This window comes from Sciurus vulgaris, assembly GCF_902686455.1.
Source record: "Sciurus vulgaris genome assembly, chromosome: 3".
NCBI classification, from domain to species: Eukaryota; Metazoa; Chordata; class Mammalia; order Rodentia; family Sciuridae; genus Sciurus; species Sciurus vulgaris.
This window is the reverse complement of record NC_136463.1, coordinates 27,472,070-27,491,371: the sequence shown is the minus strand read 5'-3', so window position 1 is coordinate 27,491,371 and position 19,302 is coordinate 27,472,070. Positions and strand designations below refer to the sequence as shown.

The following is a 19,302-nucleotide window of genomic DNA, read 5'->3' as shown; positions in this document are numbered from 1 at the left end:
CACCTGTCAGCCATATCACATCACACCTGCCCTTCCCAAAGCATGCTTCCCAGTCTGCTCCCCTAGTGGGGGCTGGATGGGGTTTCTGGAATCTGCAAAGACGTGTGTGCCAAAAAGAGGACTCAAGAGCATCTCCCAACATCTAGGGGGCAGGAGGAGGTCACAGGAAGGCACCAGCTTATTCTGCAGCAGGAAAAACTTAAATCTGAGGAAGGACTTCCAACACAACAGATACTCAAAAAAAAAAAAAAAAAAAAAAAAAAAAAAAAAAGAACTCTTTCCTAACTGACTTGCAAAAAGCAGGGGATGAACAATCTAACCTCTTGCCAGAGGCCTCCCTGCCTCCTGGTGAGGTCAGGGCAGGATGGATACCCCAAAAGAAATGTCTTAGTTCTGACAGCAGCTGCTATTGTGCATCAGGCCATGTGCAGGGCTGCCATTCTGTCAGATAGAAAGTGTCCCCTATCCCTTCCCTGCTCAGAACAAGGGGAGGAGAGGGAGGACTCTTTCCTAACCCCTTCTACAGGAGAGGACTGGCTTTCCCCCTCCTGGCTGGTACATGCTCCTGTCCCCACCCTGGTCCTCTGTACTTAGTTTTAGTCCCCTGACCTCAGTTTCATTCAGGCTCAGTGACCACGGAAGGGGGCAGAATCATTCTGGAAGGTGGGTGGAATGGGAGAAGACAGAGGAGTTAGCTGGGGATTCTCAGAGAAAGGGGCCCAAGGCTGCTGGTTCCTAGGCTAGAGCAGAGCCCCTCCCTCCTAAGTGAGGCTGAGGCCCTGAGGTCACTGCGGGACGCTGTTAGGTTTATTCCAGGGTGCATGGGTGCCCATGGGGGAGCAGTGAGGATGGCCAAGGTCACCTGGTGGGAGGGTGCCCAGGGATGGCTGCAGGTTCTGCACAGCCTTGCTGGGCCTAAGTCTCTGGTCCGTTGGGAAGCTCCACCTTTTGCCCTGGCCCAGGGGAGTCAGTCACTGGTGTAGAAGTTTCCGTAATTCACAGGGCTCAGTGATGGGCATTGAGCAGGCTTGATTCTCACACACGTAGGCAGTGGCCCGGTCTTCTAGCCGTCGCAGGGTACTCAGGAAGGGCAGCTGGCGGGACAGGAAGCTTGAGGGGTCCCCATCAGCCAAAATCAGCACCTGGGGCAGTGGCAGAACAGAGAGGGTCACCTAGAGGAGAGTGCTGGGACACTTACAGAGTCCACGGGGGAGATGACTTCTCCCTGGTCCTTCAAGGCAGATTCTGGGGAGCTAAGGAGAGGAGAGGGCAGCTCGAGGGAGGTGGAAGTGGGGCTGGGCTCATGGGGACATGCACCTTGTTAGGGACGTAGGTGGAATGGACACACTGCAACAGGGCCTTGGTGTCTTTGGCCTGGGGATCTCCACAGATCACAATCTAGTCAGAATAAAAAGATCATGTCAGTGTCAGAGGAGGGAGGGGCTGGGCCCCAGACCTACCAGGGTTTCAGATCCTCCCTTCGCACCACCCTGTATCCCTAAGAGGAATGGAGACTCAGTTACCAGGAGGCCACACTGGGTTAATGCTTTGCAAGTGGAAACACAGACCACAGGAGAATACACAAAGGGACAATGCCATGCACAATGGTAGAGACACAAATATGGGGGGGAGACATACCCAGAAAACTTGATACAGTGGAAGACATGTAACACAGACACGTCCACAGGAAAATGGGACTCATGTATACACATAGCAGATACCCACAAAGGGGCAGAAGCCACACACGCAAACATCACACACACACAGACACACACACACACAAACAAGTAGGCACACCTGAAGACAGGGCCACATGCAGATAGGCAAAAGCACACTAGCCAACAATCATACCAGCATCCACACCCAGAAAGGCAGGCACGTGCACACAGACACACTCCTTAGGGTTGCACATGCATGACAACAACACACATAGGGATAGACACAACAAGACTGACACACAACTTTAGAGAACACTTCACCAGCAACCAGGGAACCATATTTAGTCCCTGCCTTCTGCACCTATGATCTGGTGACCACTGATAGGCACTCACATGGGCACGTGTCTGGGCCAGAGGCCAGCTCCTCAGACACACACCCTCCTGCAGACACCTCCACTGCAGAGCGGCAGCCTGCCTCAAGTGTACTTGCTGGGGACAGTCCCAGGATCCCCATGCTTCCTCTCCTGGCAACCCCAGCTCCCCTCCTACCCAAGTCCCAGCCTGAGGACCAGCACCCCCACCTGTTTGAGGGTCTGCTGGTGAGCTGAGAGGGCACGGACCATCTCAGGCAATGCCACGGGCACCCGGCGCATGCGCTCCGAGAAGGCAGTCAACAGACACACACACTTGTCCATCCAGTCCTTGTGGCCGGTGAAGCCGTGCAGCCGGAGCAGGTTGTGGGCCGACACAGAGTTGGCGCTGGGCTCTGCACCATCCTGGTCTGTTGGGCAGAGGGAGACGGGTGGAGGGCTTGCAGGAACCTGCCCCAGACTGAGTCCAGGGCCGCAGCGGAGGGGATGGAGGAAGACACCTGCTCCTTGCTCTAGCAGGGGATGACACTTGGCTCCGTCACTGCTGCACTGCTGGTCCCCAGGCCCCCATCTCACTGCTGAGACCTCTGTCCACCACCTAGTCACTCAAGCCAGAGTGGCAACACCCTTCCTGTCTCTCAGTCCCCACTTCTGATCTATCTGAGTCCTGCCAGGGCTGCAGCCACAATACAGCCCAATTTGTTGCTTCCCCCGATCCCAGGCTCAACCCTTAGCCGTGCCTTCGCTAGTACCTGGGTGGACTGAGCACCACAAATGGTCTCCTAACTGGTCACTTGTTTCCCCTGCCCCCATCCCTTCTTCACCATCAGAATGACCTCCTTAAGCAGGTCTCTTGAGCCTTTCTCTCCTTTTCCTGCCGGTCCCAGTGCCCTCCTTTCATGCAGGCCCCGTCCTCTGTCCTCCAGGGCCCAGGCTTCCCTGAGGGCCTCTCAGACTCTTCCTTCTGCCCGAGCAGCCTCCACAGTTCCTCCATGACCACAGGGCCCTCATGCCTCCCAGGCCTGGTTCAATCTGACCTCCCCTCAGGCTGGGCTAATCTCTGTGGTTCTCTCTGGAGGCAGTTCCATTCATTCAGAAAACATTTACTGAGCACCTACTACAACTTGCTGGGACTGCCCTAGACTCTGGGGATACAGCAGTGACAGAAAGTCCTGCTCTTTGAGAGACCATGAATAAAAGACAAGACGTGGGGGCAGGCACATGGTATAGGGCTTCTACTTCTTCGCAGCCCTTGTCACAATTTTAACTACATGTGGTGAGTGCATTTTTGCCTTGTTTCTCTCTCTCTCTCCTTTTTTTTTTTTTTCTTTTTCTTTTTTTTATTTTTTAGCTGTCTCCTACCCACACTGTAAGCTTCCTGAAGGCAGGGACCATGTCAACCTCATTCCAGGTATGAGCCCCCAGGTGCCAGTGACCATTGAGCATGTGAACACAGCACCTAGATAAATCTTTCCATCAATCCCTGGAGGCAGAACCAGCATTAGCCTCTGTTTACATATAAAGAGACAGAGACCAGGGGCTGGGGTTGTAGCTCAGTGGTAGAGTGCTTGCTCAGCATGTGTGAGGCACTGGGTTTGATCCCCAGCACATTAAAAAAAAAAAAAAAAAAAAAGTAAAGTATTGTGTCCACCTAAAACTGAAAAAAAGAGAGAGAGAGAGAGAGAGACAGAGGCCAGCATGGTGGCGCACACCTGTAATCCCAGTGACTTGGAGAGGCTGAGACAAGAGGATGGCCAAGTTCAAGGCCAGGCTCAGCAACTTAGCCAGGCCCTAAGCAATTTAGCAAGATCCTGTCTCAGGATAAAGATAAATAAATAAAAGGGCTGGGGATGTAAAGTACCCCTGGGTTCAATTCCCAGTACCAAAAAAAAACCAAACAAACAGAGATGTGAGGACAGCCCATACCAGCTCCTCACCACTACCCTGAACTGTGCTTTCCATAGGGAAAGCCAAACCCCAGCCGAGTGTGGGACCCCAGGTTAGCCCACACCCACACTGACCATCTTTCAGACGCAGAGGCAGGCCGGACCCCAGCTCAGCCTCGCTGCAGAAGTAGCCGCCTCCCCTGGAGTCCCAGAAGAGCCTGTCCTGTGTGTCCTGCAGCCGTAGAGCCCACTCGAGCCAGGAGCTCTCCTGTGAGGCCTCATACAGGTCCAGCAGGCCCCGTACCACGAAGGTGTAGTCCTCCAGGAAGCCCCAGCAGGGCGGGTTGCTGGGGGCACAGGCAACAGGGGAGAGGCTGGAGACAGGCCTGGGGCTTTCACAGAGGGGGTGTCTCTCATGCATTCCTTCATTTAATCCTCAAAACCCACGAATCTGGTGGTCCATTTTCCAGAGGAGTGAATGGGCCCAGGGAGGTTAGGAGCTCTTAGTGAGAACTGGCTCTTATCCAGAGGAGGGGCAGCGGATGCTGGGAATGCACAGAGAAGCCAAGCCCTCCCAATCTGCCCAGTCCCCCACCTGTGCTCCACGGTCCCCCCAGTGCCAGCATAGCAGGTGCGTTTCAGGCGGCCACTGGCCACATCAAACATGTGCCGCTTGAGGAACTTGGCACAGTTGGTGGCATAGCCGATCAGCCTGTCAATGCCCAAGACAGCCCCAGTCACAGCGAAGCCAGACACCATCAGGCCTGGTGAGAGAAGGAGGGGTGTAAGATGAGGCCAGAGCTCTCCAGGGAGGTCCCTGCCACACCCCAGGTTCTGACCCCCTGGAGCTTCAGCTCCAGTGCCCCAGTGGACTCCTGGTCCCCATGAGGTGACCCTGGGTAGGTTACTGCCTCTCTCTAAGCCTTGATTTGTTCATTTGCAAATTAAGGATAATAAACCTAATAAAAGAGGAATCAGCATTTTAAGGGTGACTGACAAACAGAAAGGCTTGATAAGGGGAATTCTACAAACAGGATTGGGCCTTAGACAGGCCTGCCCCACCGTTCCAGGCGGCCAGCATCTTGCTGTCCAGGTGTGGTTTTGGCCGATGTTTCCGGGCCTGGAAGAGCTTCTCCAGCCCCGTAGAAAGCAAGGTCCGCACGGCTTCCACATCCAAGCCAAAGCGGGCAGCAGTCAGCTCCAATGAATACCGAACAGTCAACACGTTCTGGCCCTGCAGCTCCCCATTGGGGTCCTGAGCAAAATGGCCTTATCAGAGGGAGCCCACATATCCAGCAGGTCTTAGGTTCCCTCCCTCCTGTGTCCCCAGAAGTCCTCACCTGACTGGGGCTGATATTGCCAGCCTCTGTGAGTCCATAGTGTTTCATGAGGAGCTGGCCTGAGGTCAGAGGCTCGGTGGCACCCAATATGGGCTCTGGGAGGAGCTGCTGGATCTCTTTGACTGTCCACACATAAAAGGCACCCTCTTTGGGCCGCATGCCTCGCTCTGGGGGTGAATCTGCATCCTCTGCACTGTAGAAGCCTCCAGACTGTGGGAAGGAAAGATTGGCCAGGTCCCAGCCTGAAGGGCAGCAGAGACCCCAACCCCTCCTACAGCCAGGCCCACCTGCCTCTGGATACATACCCGGTGGTTCAGACTCCGGGCAACATACTGCAGGATGCCTTTGGCAACCTCAGAATAGAATTCATCACCAGAGATCTGGGAAGGGAGGAGGCTGTAAGTAGAGGCCATTGGGGTGGCCCAGGCACATAGGGGCAATATTCTCCCAAGAAATTGAAGGGGCGGGAAGCCTGGGTAGTGGGTGCATGAAAGGGAATTAGGGGTTGGAACTAAGGGTGATGGTGCACGCCTGTAATTCCAGCTACTTAGAAGCCTGAGGCAGGAGGATCTGAAGATCGAGGCCAACCTCAGCAACCTAGTGAGACCCTGTCTTGAAATTCAAAAATTAAAAGGGCTGGGGATGTAGCTCAGAGGTAGACTGCCCCTGAGTTCAATTTCTAGTACTGCAAGAAAAAGGAAGGGAGGGAGGAGGAAGGGAGGGAGGGAGGGAAAAGGAGAAGAGAAATGAAGGAAGAGCCACAGTACTAGGAAGGTCTTGGGAGAGGCAGCCAGGGTTAGGACTAGGCAAGGGGTCACCTGAAAGGCCTGTGAATAGGCCACTGCAAGCTGTGCCTGGTCATACAGCATCTTCTCAAAGTGAGGGACATGCCACTGGCGGTCCGTGGAGTAGCGGTGGAAGCCCTGTACCAGGTGGGATACAGGTCTGGAGGCTGATCCCGGCCTCTGCCTCCCACTGCTCCTCCAGGGAATGCCCAGCTGCCCCTCACCTGCCCCACATGGTCTCGGATGCCCCCATTGGCCATCATTTTCAGGGTGTGCAAGGCCATCTGCTGGGCCCGAGAGCCATCCTGGGTTAGCCGGTGACTGAGCCAGTAGGAGAACAGGAAGTTCAGGATCACTGTGGGGCAGCAAGAACAGGTGAGTGAGGGAGTGATGCGGTGTGGATGGTCAAGAAGCCTCTGGCCAGGCTGAGGTCAGGAGGTCAATAGTCAACCCAGAGGACACAAGGTCATCGCTCAAGCCAGAGATCAGAATATCATCAACCACAGGAAACCAGGAAGTTACTGACACAGACCAGTAACATTGGCCAGGCCAAGGTCACTGGGTTAGTGACCAGGTCAGAAGATATTATGTAGGTCAGAGTCTGAATGTCATTATTAAGAGCAGATGTCAAGTCTCCTGGCCAGTTGGGAGGGCAGGAGGCTAACAACTATGCCAGGAATCAGATGACCAACAACCAGGACAGGAAGCAGATGACCAACAACCAGGACAGGAAGCAGAAGACCAGGTCTGGGATAAGAAGGGCATAAGAGGTGCTGACCTGGTGTGGGAAACTTGGGGGCCTCGGCAAAGCCACCATACTCCTCGTCATAGCCCTCATCCAGTTGCTGGAAGCAGCGGCTATTCATGGTGGCAGCAGAGGGTGGCAGCTGGCGATCACCCATGCTGATCTCTGACCGGGCAAGCAGGGCTGTGGTGACGCGCTGGCTATTTTCCAGCAGGGTGTTCTTATTCTGTTTCCACTGTGGGAGGTGGGGGCATACCTGGAGGTCAGCATGGAGTGCGGGCCCCTTGACCGGGACTGGAGTACCTCCCTCCCTGACGCACACCCACCTGATCCCGTATTCTCATCAACACTGTGCGGAAGCCGACGCGGGTCAAGCCATCCTCAGGGGGGAAATAGGTGCCCCCCACAAAAGGCTGCAGGTTGGGAGTCAGCCACACATTCATGGGCCAGCCCCCACCACTGCTGGTGGCCTGGTGGAGAGAGCACCAGGGTCAAGGAAACTGCCAGGAGCAGGCGAGACAGACAAGCTCTCCCGTAGGAAAACAGCTCACCTGCACAAATGTCATGAACACCTTGTCTACATCGGGCCGCTCTTCCCGGTCCACCTTCACACTGACAAAGTCCTCACTGAGCAGGCGGCCAATCTCCTCATTCTGGAAGGATTCCTCTTCCATCATGTGGCACCAGTGGCAGGTGGAGTACCCCACTGGAACAGAAGTGGGGCAGCAATGATGGGGCAGAGCAGCTAAGGGGCCCCACCTGGACCTACAGCTGACCTCCAGACTCCTGGGAGCCCCTGAGGCCCAGAGGACCATTCTACTACCGACCAACCCTGCCCCCACACACCCCTCCCCATCCCAGAGAAGGTGGGTGCATTACCTGAAAGGAAGATTGGCTTGTTTTCTTTCCTGGCCTTGTCAAAGGCTTCCTGTCCCCAGGGGTACCTAGATCCAGTAGGGTGTGACATCAATCAGCAGCCCTGGGGGTTGAGGGAGGGTCTGGGGCCCCAGCTGCTTCAGGGAGAGCCCTGGAGAGGTGCTTACCAGTCCACAGGATTGTAGGCATGTTGTAGAAGATACGGTGACTTCTCATTGATCAGGCGGTTGGGGGCTTTCTGGGGTGTGGCTGAGGGACAGCTGGGACGACTTCCCTTCCCTCCAGCAGGCATGGGCACTGAACTGTTGACCGTAGCACTTCGGTCCTTGTCCCGGGAGGAGCTACCCCTGGTGTGGGCAGAGGGGTTGCACCAGTCGAGGCCTGTCCCCACCGCCCCCATGCCACCTCCCCCCATATTCCCCCCAGCCTCCCTTCCAACACGGAGGAACACCTGCTCCCAGCCCCACACACCTTTCTGAACCACGGGGGAGACCGTGGCCTTTGTGCTCCCCCTTAAGTTTTTTGGGGGGTGAGGAGAGGTGGCTCATTGGGGGCTCCCTGCCAGGTTAGTCTCCCCCAACCTCTCAGACCTGCTGGTGGGAGGATGACTGTGAGGTCAGGGCGGGTCACAATGGGCAGAACGGTCCTTCCAACTCCATTCTGTCCCCCTAGCAGGGCCCCTCCCACTGGGGTGGGGGTCTCTGGCATTCATGGGGGCATGACCTGGGTAGAGGTTCATCTGCTGGTGGCTGGTCTGGAAGTGACTGGACCACACATGAGTAGGGTCTGGGACTGGACCAGGTGATGGGAAACCAAAGGAAAACAGTCAAGAGGACTCATCACTCAAAACCCATCCACTGGGGAGTCCATTGTGTCAGACCTGGAGCACCCAGGGAATCAGAAACGCCCCATCTCAAGGAGTTGAGCCTGGGAGAGTGGTGCTGGGGACAGATCTAAATAATGGCAGGCCCTGCATTAATACAAGGCAGTGACAGTTCACAAGGTGTTACTGAAGAAGGGCCTTGGGCCGGCACTGGGCTAAAGGAAGGCTTCCTGGTGGTAGCCTCAGATTAGTCCCTGGGGAGCTAGCCCCAAACGCAGAGGAGGCTGGGGAGAGGCCCTTTCTGCCCGGGCCAGGTCTCAGGACCTTTCTGCCAGGGCCAGGTCTCCTGGTCAGACCAGAGGCAGGTGGGGTGCGGGGAGGACCAGGCATGCGGGGCTGGTCCGAGCAGGCGTTAGGGACCCAGAGCCAGGGAGACCGGCCACCGGCCCCGCAGGTGCAGGGCGCACCCCAGCGGCCCGCTCGTACCTGCGGCTCGCCGAGAGACCCAGCCTGGCGCGGGGCAGCAGGAGGCCGCGGCCCAACCAGGCCCGCGCGCCCAGCATGGCTGCTCCTAGAGGACCGGCGGGAGGCTGCGAGGGGCGGGCCGGCGCCCTCAGAGCCGCGGGCGGGTCTTCGCCTGGACTCGCGGCCGAGTGGCTGGTCTCTGAGCGTCGCCAAGTGGCCGAGCCGGGGATTGCAAACCGGGCAGCCCGGGGTTTGGAGCACGGGATTGGTACCTAAATAAACGCCTTGGCTTAACTAATCCTCCACGCCAAAGGACAACCCTCACGGATGCGGGGTGCTAGGGCCATGGGACCTCAGAGCCTCAGCTCATTTTGTCCATTTTGAGAAACGAGACTTTAGCCAAAGGGCATGTCTCGTCCACATCCATCTAGCTAGCAAGCTTGGTTCAGTCTCTCCATTTCCAGGTCCTGCTCAAATCCCACCCATTCCAGAAATAAGTCCCTGAATAATAACATGGAGCCAATGTTATGTCCTATGGTATGCTTTACACACATGCATTCAGCCAGTATGTACTGAGTGTCCAACTGTCCACTGCCTGCCACTCTGCCAGATACTGAAGAGTGGGTGGACAGAGACAAGCCTCTTCCCCTGGTTTTACTCACAGACAGTTGAGAGGCAGAGGCAATCACACAGCCACACAAAAGGATGTTCCACCATGCACTGTTGAGTGTGTATAATACAACAAGGCACTTAATCTGGTGGAAGGGACAAGAAGGGAAGCCTTCCCTGAGGAACTTGTGCAGTGGCAACAGAGAACAAGAGGACAGAAATTTGAGGGAGTGCAGGCAGGGTGGGGGAGGCAGCAGTGGTGGAGAAGTAGGCAGAAGGCACGAGCAAAGGCCCTCTGGCATGTCCCAGCAAGTCAGGGACTGCAGAAAGTCAGTATGACTGGAGCACAGAAAGCAAAGGGAAGACAGGTCACAGATGAGGCCTGGAAGCTGCGGAGGAGGGCAGGGACCAGGTCTTGGAGGAACGTGTGAACAGCGAGAAGAGGAGTTTTGATGAGAGCAGAAGGAAGCTGTTGGAGGGTTTTAGTCAGGAGAGTGACCCAGTTGGATTTGCATTTTGGGAAGATCTTGCTGGCTGATTAGTGGAGAAAGGATCAGAAAGAGGACAAAGTGGAAGCAGCCATGATTGGGAGGCCAAAGCAGCACTGCAGGGAGATGGAAGGGCTGCCACAGGGGAGGGGTGGAGCTACAAAGAAAGGGCAGGGCTGGGGGGTGGAGGAAAGATCCTCAGGGTTGGCCCCGAAGGAGAAGACTGTGTCAAGGGTGATTGGCACTTTTGGACCAGTGTTTGAGGTGCCTCTGAGATGAACACAGGGAGATGGAGGTGACTAGGCTTGGAGCACAGAGGGGAGCCTGTTGGGAGAGAGGACTGAGGGTTTCTCCAGGGAGATCCCCTCAGGGGAGACTGTGCATTAGAAGGAGAGAAGAGGGCTCAGGTCTGGACTCTGCAAGCCTGTAAAAGCCACAGGCACCGAATAGACATGCCAGAGCTTAAGCCCAGAGAGGAGCGTCTCAGAAACAAAAGGACTGGCGGTTGCAAGAAGGGAGGAATGCAGACCTGGAAGCCAACCAGGATGGACCAGAAAAAGCTCTGGGTGGCTATGGTGAACATCATCCAATGACACCAGGCTGAGAACAGGCCGCAACTGGACAGCGTTGAGGAGGGAGGGCAGAGAGGGGAAATGGAGGGAGGGGAGACCATCGACACTCGATGTGAGGCAAGAGATGCTTCGGGGACAAAGCTAATGATAATGATATCGATTGTATTAAATAATATTGATGGGAAGAATTTGGTTGAGAGAAAGCCATTGAAGCTATGGAGGAGAGACAAGATCCCTCCTATTGAACGGAGATGAGAGTGGGGCCTGGCAGGTAGGCGACACTCCGGAGGATGTGCTTCCGCTGGAAGGAGTGAGAAAGAACAGGAAGCCCGCCTTGAATGTGGAGGAAATGGGATGCTGACAAGTCCTCAGGGTGCTTGTGGGCCAGGGCAGCTGAGAGGTCAAGGGCCTGCAAGGTCATCCTCCTGGATCTGGGTGGGGAGAAGTGAGCCAAGAGGAAAGCATCCCAGGAATGAGGAGGAGTGGCAGCTGCAGTCAGGGAGGAGGCAGGGCAGCCCTGCCGCGCTGGTTTCCAGGAGGAGGGTCTCACAGGGAGGAAAATGTTCCAAAAGTAGCTACCGGAAGCAAGGCAACCAACCTCGTCTTCACTGGAGACATAATAGCCCCTCTTGGGAGTCTCCAGGGGAGAGTCGATTTAGGTGGGAGAGGCACAGAGGATGGGTGAGGGACCAAGGATGATAGAACCTTCAGGTTTGGGTGAAGCAGAAGAGAGGTGGAGGCTGGACTCGGGTGCTGCCCTGCAAAGCCAGGGAAGAGGGGCAGGGTTCATCGTCACGGTCAGTGTGTGGAAAGGGTGGACCCCAGGCTCTTGTTTGTTGGCAGAACTGGGGATTGAAGCCAGCGCTAAAGCATGTTGGGCAAGTATTCTACCACTGAGCTACACCCGCCAGCCCCAGGAAGGAACTCTTGATCCCACTTGACAAGTAGGGAAACAGAGGCAGAGACAAAGAGAGGTGAAGTAATTTACTCAAGGTCAGACAGCATAACCACTCATTAAGAGATTATTATCATTAAGTTGAAACCTTGGAGCAGAGTTGTGAACCCTGTCGATCTGACTACTAAGTGCCCTGTCCATCTGGTCTGCAGCAGTGGGACTCCCTCCCGCCACACAAACAAAGCAGTCTACCCCAGAAGGACAGTGGCGTCATGCATCCCCACCAGCAACAACTCGGATGTTTCTTGGTAGGACTGTGGAAGGCTATTTGCTCTCAGTGCCTTAAAGCGGGTGGGGGCCAGCAGCAGGCTGTCTGCAGAGCCACCCTTGAGCACTGAGGACACACGAGTGTCCAGTTATCCTTTGGTCATGGAGTATTGAGTGGAAGTAAGAGTGACCGTGATGGTTCCCAGGCTGAGTACTAGGCCTTGTCTTACCCTCGGTTTCTAAAACCCTGAACCAACCCCCAGTAGGAGCAGCCCCCTCCCCATGAGGGGGCGTTTCCTGTCAGCCTTGGTGGAGGGGGCAGGGCGCAGAGCTGGATTTAAGGTGACTCAGTAAAACACAGGAGCACGGAGTCTCCTGACTTGGCTTGTGCTGCAGCTACGTCACATGCCCCTCCTCACCCCCTTTGTCTGCCCTGCTGCCTCTGAGCTCCTGCAGGTTGTGGGCTCAGCAATTCAAGGATTCCTCCCCGACAGCCCAGCGCTTTGTCCACAACAGTCAGTCAATATTTGCTGAATTAAATCTGGGCCCAGTCTGGGAGTTCCTGGATGGGGAACCAGACTGTCTGATGACTTTGAATCTCATCTCCACACAGTCCTTGCTTTGTAACTTGGAGCATGCCACTAACCTCTCTGAGCCTCAGTTTTCTCACCTATAAAATGGGAGCCCGAGCAGCTGCAAGGGACACCTGTGCAATTGCCCTGGGGAGGGTTGTGCACTTGGTTGAATGCTCTGCTGCTGTTCCTGTACTGAAATTCAATTTTGAACAAGAAACTCTGCATTTTCTTTCTTTTACTGGGGCAAGGGATATTGGGGGTTAAACTCAGGAACGCTTTACCATTGCGCTATAGCCGCAGACCTTTTTATTTTTTATTTTGAGACTGGGTCTCACTAAGTTGTTGAGGGCCTGGCAGACTTGTCCAGGCGTACTTCAACTTATCTTCCTGCCTCAGCCTCCAGAATTGCTGCGACTGCAGGAATGTGCTACCACACCTGGCAGCATCTTCATTTTGCACTGGACCCCACAAATTCTGTAGCTGTCCTGAATGGGAGTAACAATATTCCCTGCCTCAAAGAGTTGCAATGATTAAATGAAATGATCTGCCTAAAGTGCTTAGCACATTAACAAGTGCACAGTAAATAGGAACAAATGCCTACCGTCCTCTGCTGTTAGATCATCCCCAGTGCTTGCTGATGTGTGATAAATAAATGAAATGACCGAATGAGTACAGCCTGGGAACATCTGGAAGCGAAGGTGCCAGGCCAACAGGAGCTGAGGATGCGGATGGGGGTTTGAGAGGAGTTGTAAGGGAAAGGGAGCGTTTCTGTGCCCTAGATTGTAGAGAAGTAGTTTCCTCTGCTGCCAGTGATGGTGCTGTGGTCCAGACCCCGCTGCCACACCCCACAAAAAGTCCACTTGGTAAGAGCTGAGCTTGTGGGTTCCAGTCTTTATTGTGGGGGTGTGGTCTAGACCCCCAAGGCGTCCTCAGTCTCCAATTTCAGGAGTGCGCCTTCCGCCTGCCGAGGCTTGGATCAGTGCTCAACCTGCACGACCGCTCTGCCCGAGGTCCGGAGGGGGCGGGGCCTCGCGCGTAGGCTCCGGGCGTCTCTCAGAGGAAGGGGTTGGTGCCAGTCTGCGGGCCTGGGTGCAGCGGCCCAGCCGAGGCGGAGGTGGGCAGCAGCGGCTGCGGAAGGCTGGCGGGCGGCGGGGCGAAGGCTCCGGCCTGCGGGAAGACGCTGACCGAGGCGGGAAGGGTCATGCTGACCGGCACGCTGCTGAGCGGGAGGGGCAGGGAGGCGCTGTAGGTCATGGAGCCCAGGGGCGCCCCGGCAGGCCCGCCGGCTGGCAGGCCCAGCGCAGGTGACCCGGTGCGCATCTGGTTCAGGGTCGGCCTGCCCTGCTCGCCCACGCCGAACGGGTTGGTGGGGGACGGAGCGCTGAGACCTGCCAAGGAGAGAGGGCGCGGGGATGTGCGGTGAGGACGGGGTCAGCGTCAGGGAACAGGACGATGGAAGGGCAGTGCTGGGTTCTGCCACGAGGGCTGGGGGGAGCAAGGCTCCCGGCTCTTGAGGGACTAGGGGGTGCCCTACCTGTCAGGAAGGGGTTCCGGGTCTTCGCGGCCTGCGGCGTCTTGACCAATGAGTCAAGGTTGACCAAGGAAGAGGCCGAGGGGCCCAGGAAGGACTCTGGGGTACGGCAGGCACGGGTCTCCTGGCCAGGCTGGGTTAGCGCTTCCCCTAGTGCATCCAGGTCGAAGGCATCTGGCTCCTTCGTGCTCTTTTGCTTGGAAGAGGGACTGGAGTCTCCAAACAGGTCCAGCTCTGAAAGGCGCATGATAGAGCTTGTTGGGGGGGACAGACTGGCCACCGAGGTGGCGGGCAAGAGAGCAGAGGGCCGCTCATTCCCAGAGCCTCAGCCTCCCCTGGCCTCCTGCTCACCCACAGGACTGCTGGGCTTCCCGGCCGGCAGGGCCTGGACACTCTCCAGCCCCTCCTTGTTTTTTGTGGATTCTGGAGGTTTGGCAAATAGGTCAAAGTTTGAGGTACCACCTAGAACTAAAAGAGGAGAAAGAGAGAATGTGGGCAGAAAGGACAGGCACTGGTCTGACCCCTTTTCAGGGAAGTGGCCCTCTTAGCACAGCACCTGGTGGCACCAGAGGGAGGGGGACCCAGAAGTCCCTCTGCCCTCCACTTACCAGGTGTGTCAGAAGACTCCATGGAGGCCGCCCAAGGATCAGCCCCAGTGCTGGGGAGTTTATGGTGGGGAGACTTTGGTGCCCAGGGGTCTGTGGTGGGGAGTCCTGCAGGCAGCACTGGGGACCTGCCCCAGGGCTCAGAGGAGGAGAGTGTAGGAAGCAAGTCCCAAGGCTGGCTTCGGGACAGGACGTTTCCTGAGGGGACTGGAGACCAGGGGTCTGCAGAAGGTCCCCAGGAAGAGCCACTGGGCTCAGTGTTCGGCCTGAGACCTAGAATGGGAATAGCACAGGCATAAGCCCAGACCCCCAGTTCCCAGAGTCCCTTATGCAGGGCCCCTCCCAGTTACCCAACCCAAGTGGGAGGCATAGGAGCCACTTCACAGGTGAAATGCTGCCTCAGGACCACCCCGAAGCTGTGGTTCAGCTAGTTATCCCAGGTCCCTGGGCCCCCAGGCACGGGCAGTGTTGGCCACCTTCTCATTCAGGGCTGGTCTGCAAGAGAACCTCTATTGAGATCTCATCACTGGTTTCTTTCACCATGAAAGCTAGGTAACAGAGGCAGCTGCGACTGAGGGAGGTGAGTGATTTGCCCAGTGACCCCAGCTATTGTGGGCAAGTGGTTGGCCACAGTGGCTGGGAAGAAAAGAGCTCTCTGGGACCAGCCTGGGATCCTCTTGCAGCCCAGCACCCAGCATACCCACCTGGGATGTCCCATGGGTCAGCAGAGCAGTGTGTGGAGGGTGGGGCTGTGGCAGGCACAAAGATATCGGCCAAGTCCAGGATGGAGGACTGTGGAGGGGAGAGGCAGCTCGGAAATGGGCAGGGCTCAGAGGGAGGGCAGGCCCTGCCCTGTCAGCCTAACTCTGGCTCATTCCCTCCTTTATTCATTCCACAAACATCTCTTAATGATCCTTCACCTCTGTACAGCTCCCAGTTTATTAAAGGTTTCCTCATCCATTGACTGCCCACTTCATAACAACCCTGTGAGGTAGGTAAAGCAGGTGAGGTACCCACTTTACAGATGAGACAGTTGCAGCCCAAAGAGGGGAAATGGTTTGCCTGAAGTTACACAGCCAGAGAGGCAGTGCTGGTATAGAATCCAGGTTGGCAGAAAGGGGCAGTATGGGCAGAGTATTTTTGGTTTTTTGTTTTTTTACAAACCTACCTCCACAGGTCAGGGTCCAAGAGAAACTGCCCACAATGGATGTGGGCAGAAAGGGGACAGAGGCACCCCAAGGGCAGCATGAATAGCTTTGAAGGATGAACTTGCTCTCAGAAGTCATGTACTCCCCCTGCCCACCCCTGCCAGGCTGCCCAAGATGTTTTCAGCACCATGTGCCAGAGCCAGCCCCTAGTCTTGATCCACAGTGTCACATGATTCTAGCATATCAGGATCAAAAACACCTACTGTGCAGAAAGGGAAACTGAGGACTAGAAAGCGATGTTCCCCAGGTCATAAAGTAAGTGACAGCAAATCCAAGGATCTGGATCAGGATCCTGTCACATCCCATGTTGCTGTCAGCTCAGTTGCTAGACCATGCAGTATGCAACCAGGGGCTGCTACACGCTGCCACCCCCATTTTCCTTTAATAAATATTTAAGTAGTTCTTACTCCCCACCAAGCACTCTTCTACACTCTTTACAAACACCAACTCAATTACTCCCCAGGTCTGCTGCCCCACGCACCTCACTTGCTCCCTACCTGGCTGGTTTTTAGCTTCTCCTCCTCCTTTTTCTCTTCTCTTCCTGGCTCTCTGTCCCCCCGTTGACGGGCCACAGCCCCTGCACCATTGGCCACGGGGGAGTCATCTCCCCGCCAGGACCTCACCTCCTGCAGAAGGCACAGAGGCAGGAGGAGCATGAGCAGTTCAAGCTGAACTTGAAGGGACCTGTGCACCCAGCCTGGGGTCAAGGAGAGAGCAGGGTGGGAGGCGACGAGTTAGAGCAGCAGAGAAGCCGGTTAGTGCCCCACAGCACCTCCACCAGCACCGCACCAGGGCACCTGCAGCCCAGGCCCGCCAGCGTGGCCCACTCACTACCTTCTGATGCTCTTGCCGGCTCAGGCGCAGAGCCAGCTGCAGCTGGAGGTCCTCGTCCCTGTGGGAGGCTGGGGGTACTGGCTGCAGGGAGGAAGACAGGGGTGAACTTGGCCCAGGGCTCCCCATCCTGGGCCAGGGGGCCAGAATCGCCCCAGGAAGTAGGGATGGAGACAGAAATGGCCACCATGAATGGGGTGGGCAGTGAGGATGTGGCCTGCTCCCTGCACGCATGTGGCATGTGGCTTAAGGATCAGGAAGCTGGGTCTTTCTCTTCCAGTGGCCTGAGAGCTCCCCTAACCCCACCATGTGTGCCCGGCTGCTTCTTGCCTGGTCTGCCTGCGTCCACAGAGGTAATGGCAGAGATGCTATCAGAGGTACTGTCCCTGTCTTCCTAAAGGACAGCTGATAGAGGAGCAGCAATCCCAGCATTTTCTAGGATGTCTGTCAGCACACTCCCCTCCCCCATCACAAGGCCCCTCAAAATACCATATACCCCACTGCCCATCACCCTTTCCAGTTCCAGCCACAGAGGACTGGAATCCAAGAGGCAGTCTTGCCTGAAACGAACCCAGGGACACCGGCCCTGCACTGTCCTTGGGAGCAGGAGTAGGGCTTGAGGCCCAGAGCGGAAACCTGAGTCCCGGGCACCAGGCCCCTCTCCTCCTTCTGCAGCCCACCCTGGACAGCCAAGGCCTCACCTTCTCAGCCTCCTCGCGGCTCATGGCCAGTGCCAGCTGCAGCTGTAGTTCCTCTTCTCCTGACGTCTGGGGCCGCGCTTGCTCCAAGTCGGAGGCATAGCGGGGAGATGAGGAGGCAGCTGCAACAACCATCATGGCCTCTGTGACCACACTAGTACCCACAGGGCCCCACACCCCTCTGCCTGCCAGGACGCTGAGGATCAGACAGGGAAACTGCAGCAAAGAGAACAGCTGACTGTCAAGGGTTCCAGTGAGCCAGGTGGTTTGCTGGGCACTTCCTGTAGATTCCCCATTCCACCTCACAGCTGCAGATGGCAGTGCCTCCTTGGCAGGTGGGCAGACAGCTCAGAGGGTGTCTGGGCAGGATCCAGAAGCAGGGCCTGAGCCCTGACTTCTGCTCTTGGACTTTTCCAGCTAGATGCCATTATGCTTGGGGTCAAGAGGAATGGGAAGGCAGGAACTTCTAACCTAACAAATCCACCGCCAAAGCCCTCAGCAAACCATCAAGGACGTTATGAAAGGAGGGCCATTCTAAGCCACTTAAGGTGGTACACACCTATAATTCCAGCTACTCAGGAGGCCGAGGCTAGAGAATTGCAAGTTTGAGGACAGCCGTGCAATCTAGTGAAACTCTGTCCAAAATAAAAAAGGGCTGGATCCAGCTCAGAGGTGGAACTTCCCTAGGTTCAGTCCCCCATACAAAAAAATAAAAATTAAAAAATTTAAAAATAAAAAGGCTATCCTAGAGATCAGCCTTCACTGCTGGGGGAAGCATTCAGGAACTGCCCAGCAGCTGCCCCTATTTTCAAGGGCAGTGCCCTCAAGAGGGGGAATTAAGAGGGATGCCACTGTGTCTGGTTGAGGGCTTGGGTTTTGTTGTTGTTGTTGTTGTTGTTGTTTTTAACTTTCAGATCAAACAATGGAAGTTATGCCCATTTTACCGATAAGGAAACTGAGGTTCAGAGAGTTGGTTACCCAGGTCGCACAGCTTGGAAGGGGCACAATAGATGGTATCTGACCCCAGAGTCTGTGCCACCACCATGCCATCCTACAAATGGTTAATTAATTAATTGAATGGCGAATGTATAAGGACATTATATTTGAGCTAACGTGCTGCACTTGTCATGTGGGGGGCATTACACTTTGCGCATTACACACTTTATCTCGCTGGTCCTCATAACATCCCTCTGAGGTAAGTACTATTAACCGTGGTACAGGGTTGCGGAGCCAGGGCTGGACTCCAGCCACCTCCCTGTCCCAGCCACACCCTCGGCGCTCACTCACAGGTGTAGGAGGATGGAGAACCCCGCTCACCGCGGCGGCCGAAGCCCAGCTGCCCACTGCCGATGCCCACGCCCTCCAGGGCCATGCGCTCCTTGGTTTTGAGGGCGTGAGTTCGCTCCTGCCGCAGGCGCTCGTCGTCCTTGAGCAGGGCCATCACCTGCTTGACCTTCTCGCGCACGTTGACGCCCTGGTCCTTGCCGTCCCGGTCGATGTACTGGAAGTCCTTGAGCGTCTGGATGGTGTAGAGGTTCTCGCGACACTGGTGCGCCACGCGCTCGGACCCGGTCTTGAGCAGATAGTCCAGCAGCGTCAGCGCCTTGTACACGTGCCGCCAGTTCTTGCCGCTGTCGTTGAGCCGACGCCACAGCATGCCCATGACCTCGGCAAAGGCCACCGTGTTGAAGGTCAGGTCGGCGATCTCCGACATAAGTGAGCTGGGTGGGCCCCAGGGGTCATTGCTGGTAGCCTCGCGCACCTTGATCTCCGCCTCGGAGTAATTGTGCACGATGTTCTTTACTTGGCGGCGGAGCGCAGAGGTTGTCATGGCTGGAGACTTGGAGATGGGCGGCCCCCGCCCCCGCCGGAGGTGGAGGGCCGAGGGCCACCGTCGCGAGGTCACGGTCTTGAGGGGCGAGCCGCCGTGCTCTCAGCAGGGCGGCTGTGTCCTTGGGTCCCACATGGGGCTGAGGAAGAGAAGGTCTGGAACTCAGGAGCAATACCCCCTTCCCAAGGGTCACTCAGCACTTACTGACAAAGGCCTAACCAGGGTGACCTGGCTGGTAGCAAC

The 19,302-nt window shown here is 56.2% G+C and overlaps 2 protein-coding genes and 1 long non-coding RNA gene across 5 annotated transcripts in view; 1 reads left to right on the top strand and 2 right to left on the bottom strand.

Annotated features, from left to right (window-relative positions):
- Positions 1–785: 785 nt before the first annotated feature.
- On the bottom strand, positions 786–9,102 carry SPATA20 (spermatogenesis associated 20). The gene is made up of 16 exons (XM_079133060.1): positions 8,971–9,102; positions 7,829–8,008; positions 7,665–7,729; positions 7,337–7,491; positions 7,112–7,255; positions 6,819–7,020; positions 6,265–6,395; positions 6,074–6,178; positions 5,561–5,635; positions 5,256–5,465; positions 4,978–5,170; positions 4,511–4,679; positions 4,051–4,262; positions 2,240–2,439; positions 1,318–1,398; positions 786–1,142 (listed from the first exon to the last, which is right to left on the bottom strand). The coding sequence occupies exons 1-16, from the start codon at positions 9,045–9,047 to the stop codon at positions 972–974; spliced, it is 2,370 nt and encodes a 789-aa protein (XP_078989186.1). The 5' UTR covers positions 9,048–9,102; the 3' UTR covers positions 786–971.
- Positions 9,103–13,226: 4,124 nt separating this feature from the next.
- EPN3 (epsin 3) overlaps positions 13,227–19,302 on the bottom strand; it is a 9,156-nt gene continuing 3,080 nt past the window's right edge. For 2 of the 3 annotated variants that reach the window (XM_079131156.1, XM_079131157.1), the window contains exons 2-10: positions 18,516–19,198; positions 17,232–17,350; positions 16,534–16,614; positions 16,197–16,325; positions 15,196–15,283; positions 14,495–14,764; positions 14,238–14,354; positions 13,890–14,120; positions 13,227–13,743 (exon numbers count right to left, since the gene is read on the bottom strand). In XM_079131156.1, the coding sequence (XP_078987282.1) occupies positions 13,409–13,743; positions 13,890–14,120; positions 14,238–14,354; positions 14,495–14,764; positions 15,196–15,283; positions 16,197–16,325; positions 16,534–16,614; positions 17,232–17,350; positions 18,516–19,059 (1,914 nt within the window). In that variant the 5' untranslated portion in view covers positions 19,060–19,198 and the 3' untranslated portion in view covers positions 13,227–13,408. The remainder of the gene's footprint in view (positions 13,744–13,889; positions 14,121–14,237; positions 14,355–14,494; positions 14,765–15,195; positions 15,284–16,196; positions 16,326–16,533; positions 16,615–17,231; positions 17,351–18,515; positions 19,199–19,302) is intronic. The other variant, XM_079131158.1, reaches the window with a different exon arrangement.
- Positions 14,778–19,302, top strand: part of LOC306656199 — a 5,350-nt gene continuing 825 nt past the window's right edge. Inside the window, exon 1 of the long non-coding RNA XR_013762447.1 lies at positions 14,778–15,071. This is a non-coding gene — a long non-coding RNA (uncharacterized lncRNA). The remainder of the gene's footprint in view (positions 15,072–19,302) is intronic.

Excerpts from the sequence above, each read along its gene's own strand:
- SPATA20 (XM_079133060.1), bottom strand. The coding sequence starts at position 9,047 with ATGCTGGGCGCGCGGGCCTGGTTGGGCCGCGGCCTCCTGCTGCCCCGC. Across the intron at positions 6,396-6,818 it reads CCCCAAGTTTCCCACACCAG|TGATCCTGAACTTCCTGTTC; the intron begins GTCAGCACCTCT and ends GCTGCCCCACAG. Across the intron at positions 4,263-4,510 it reads GGGGGGACCGTGGAGCACAG|CAACCCGCCCTGCTGGGGCT; the intron begins GTGGGGGACTGG and ends CTGTGCCCCCAG.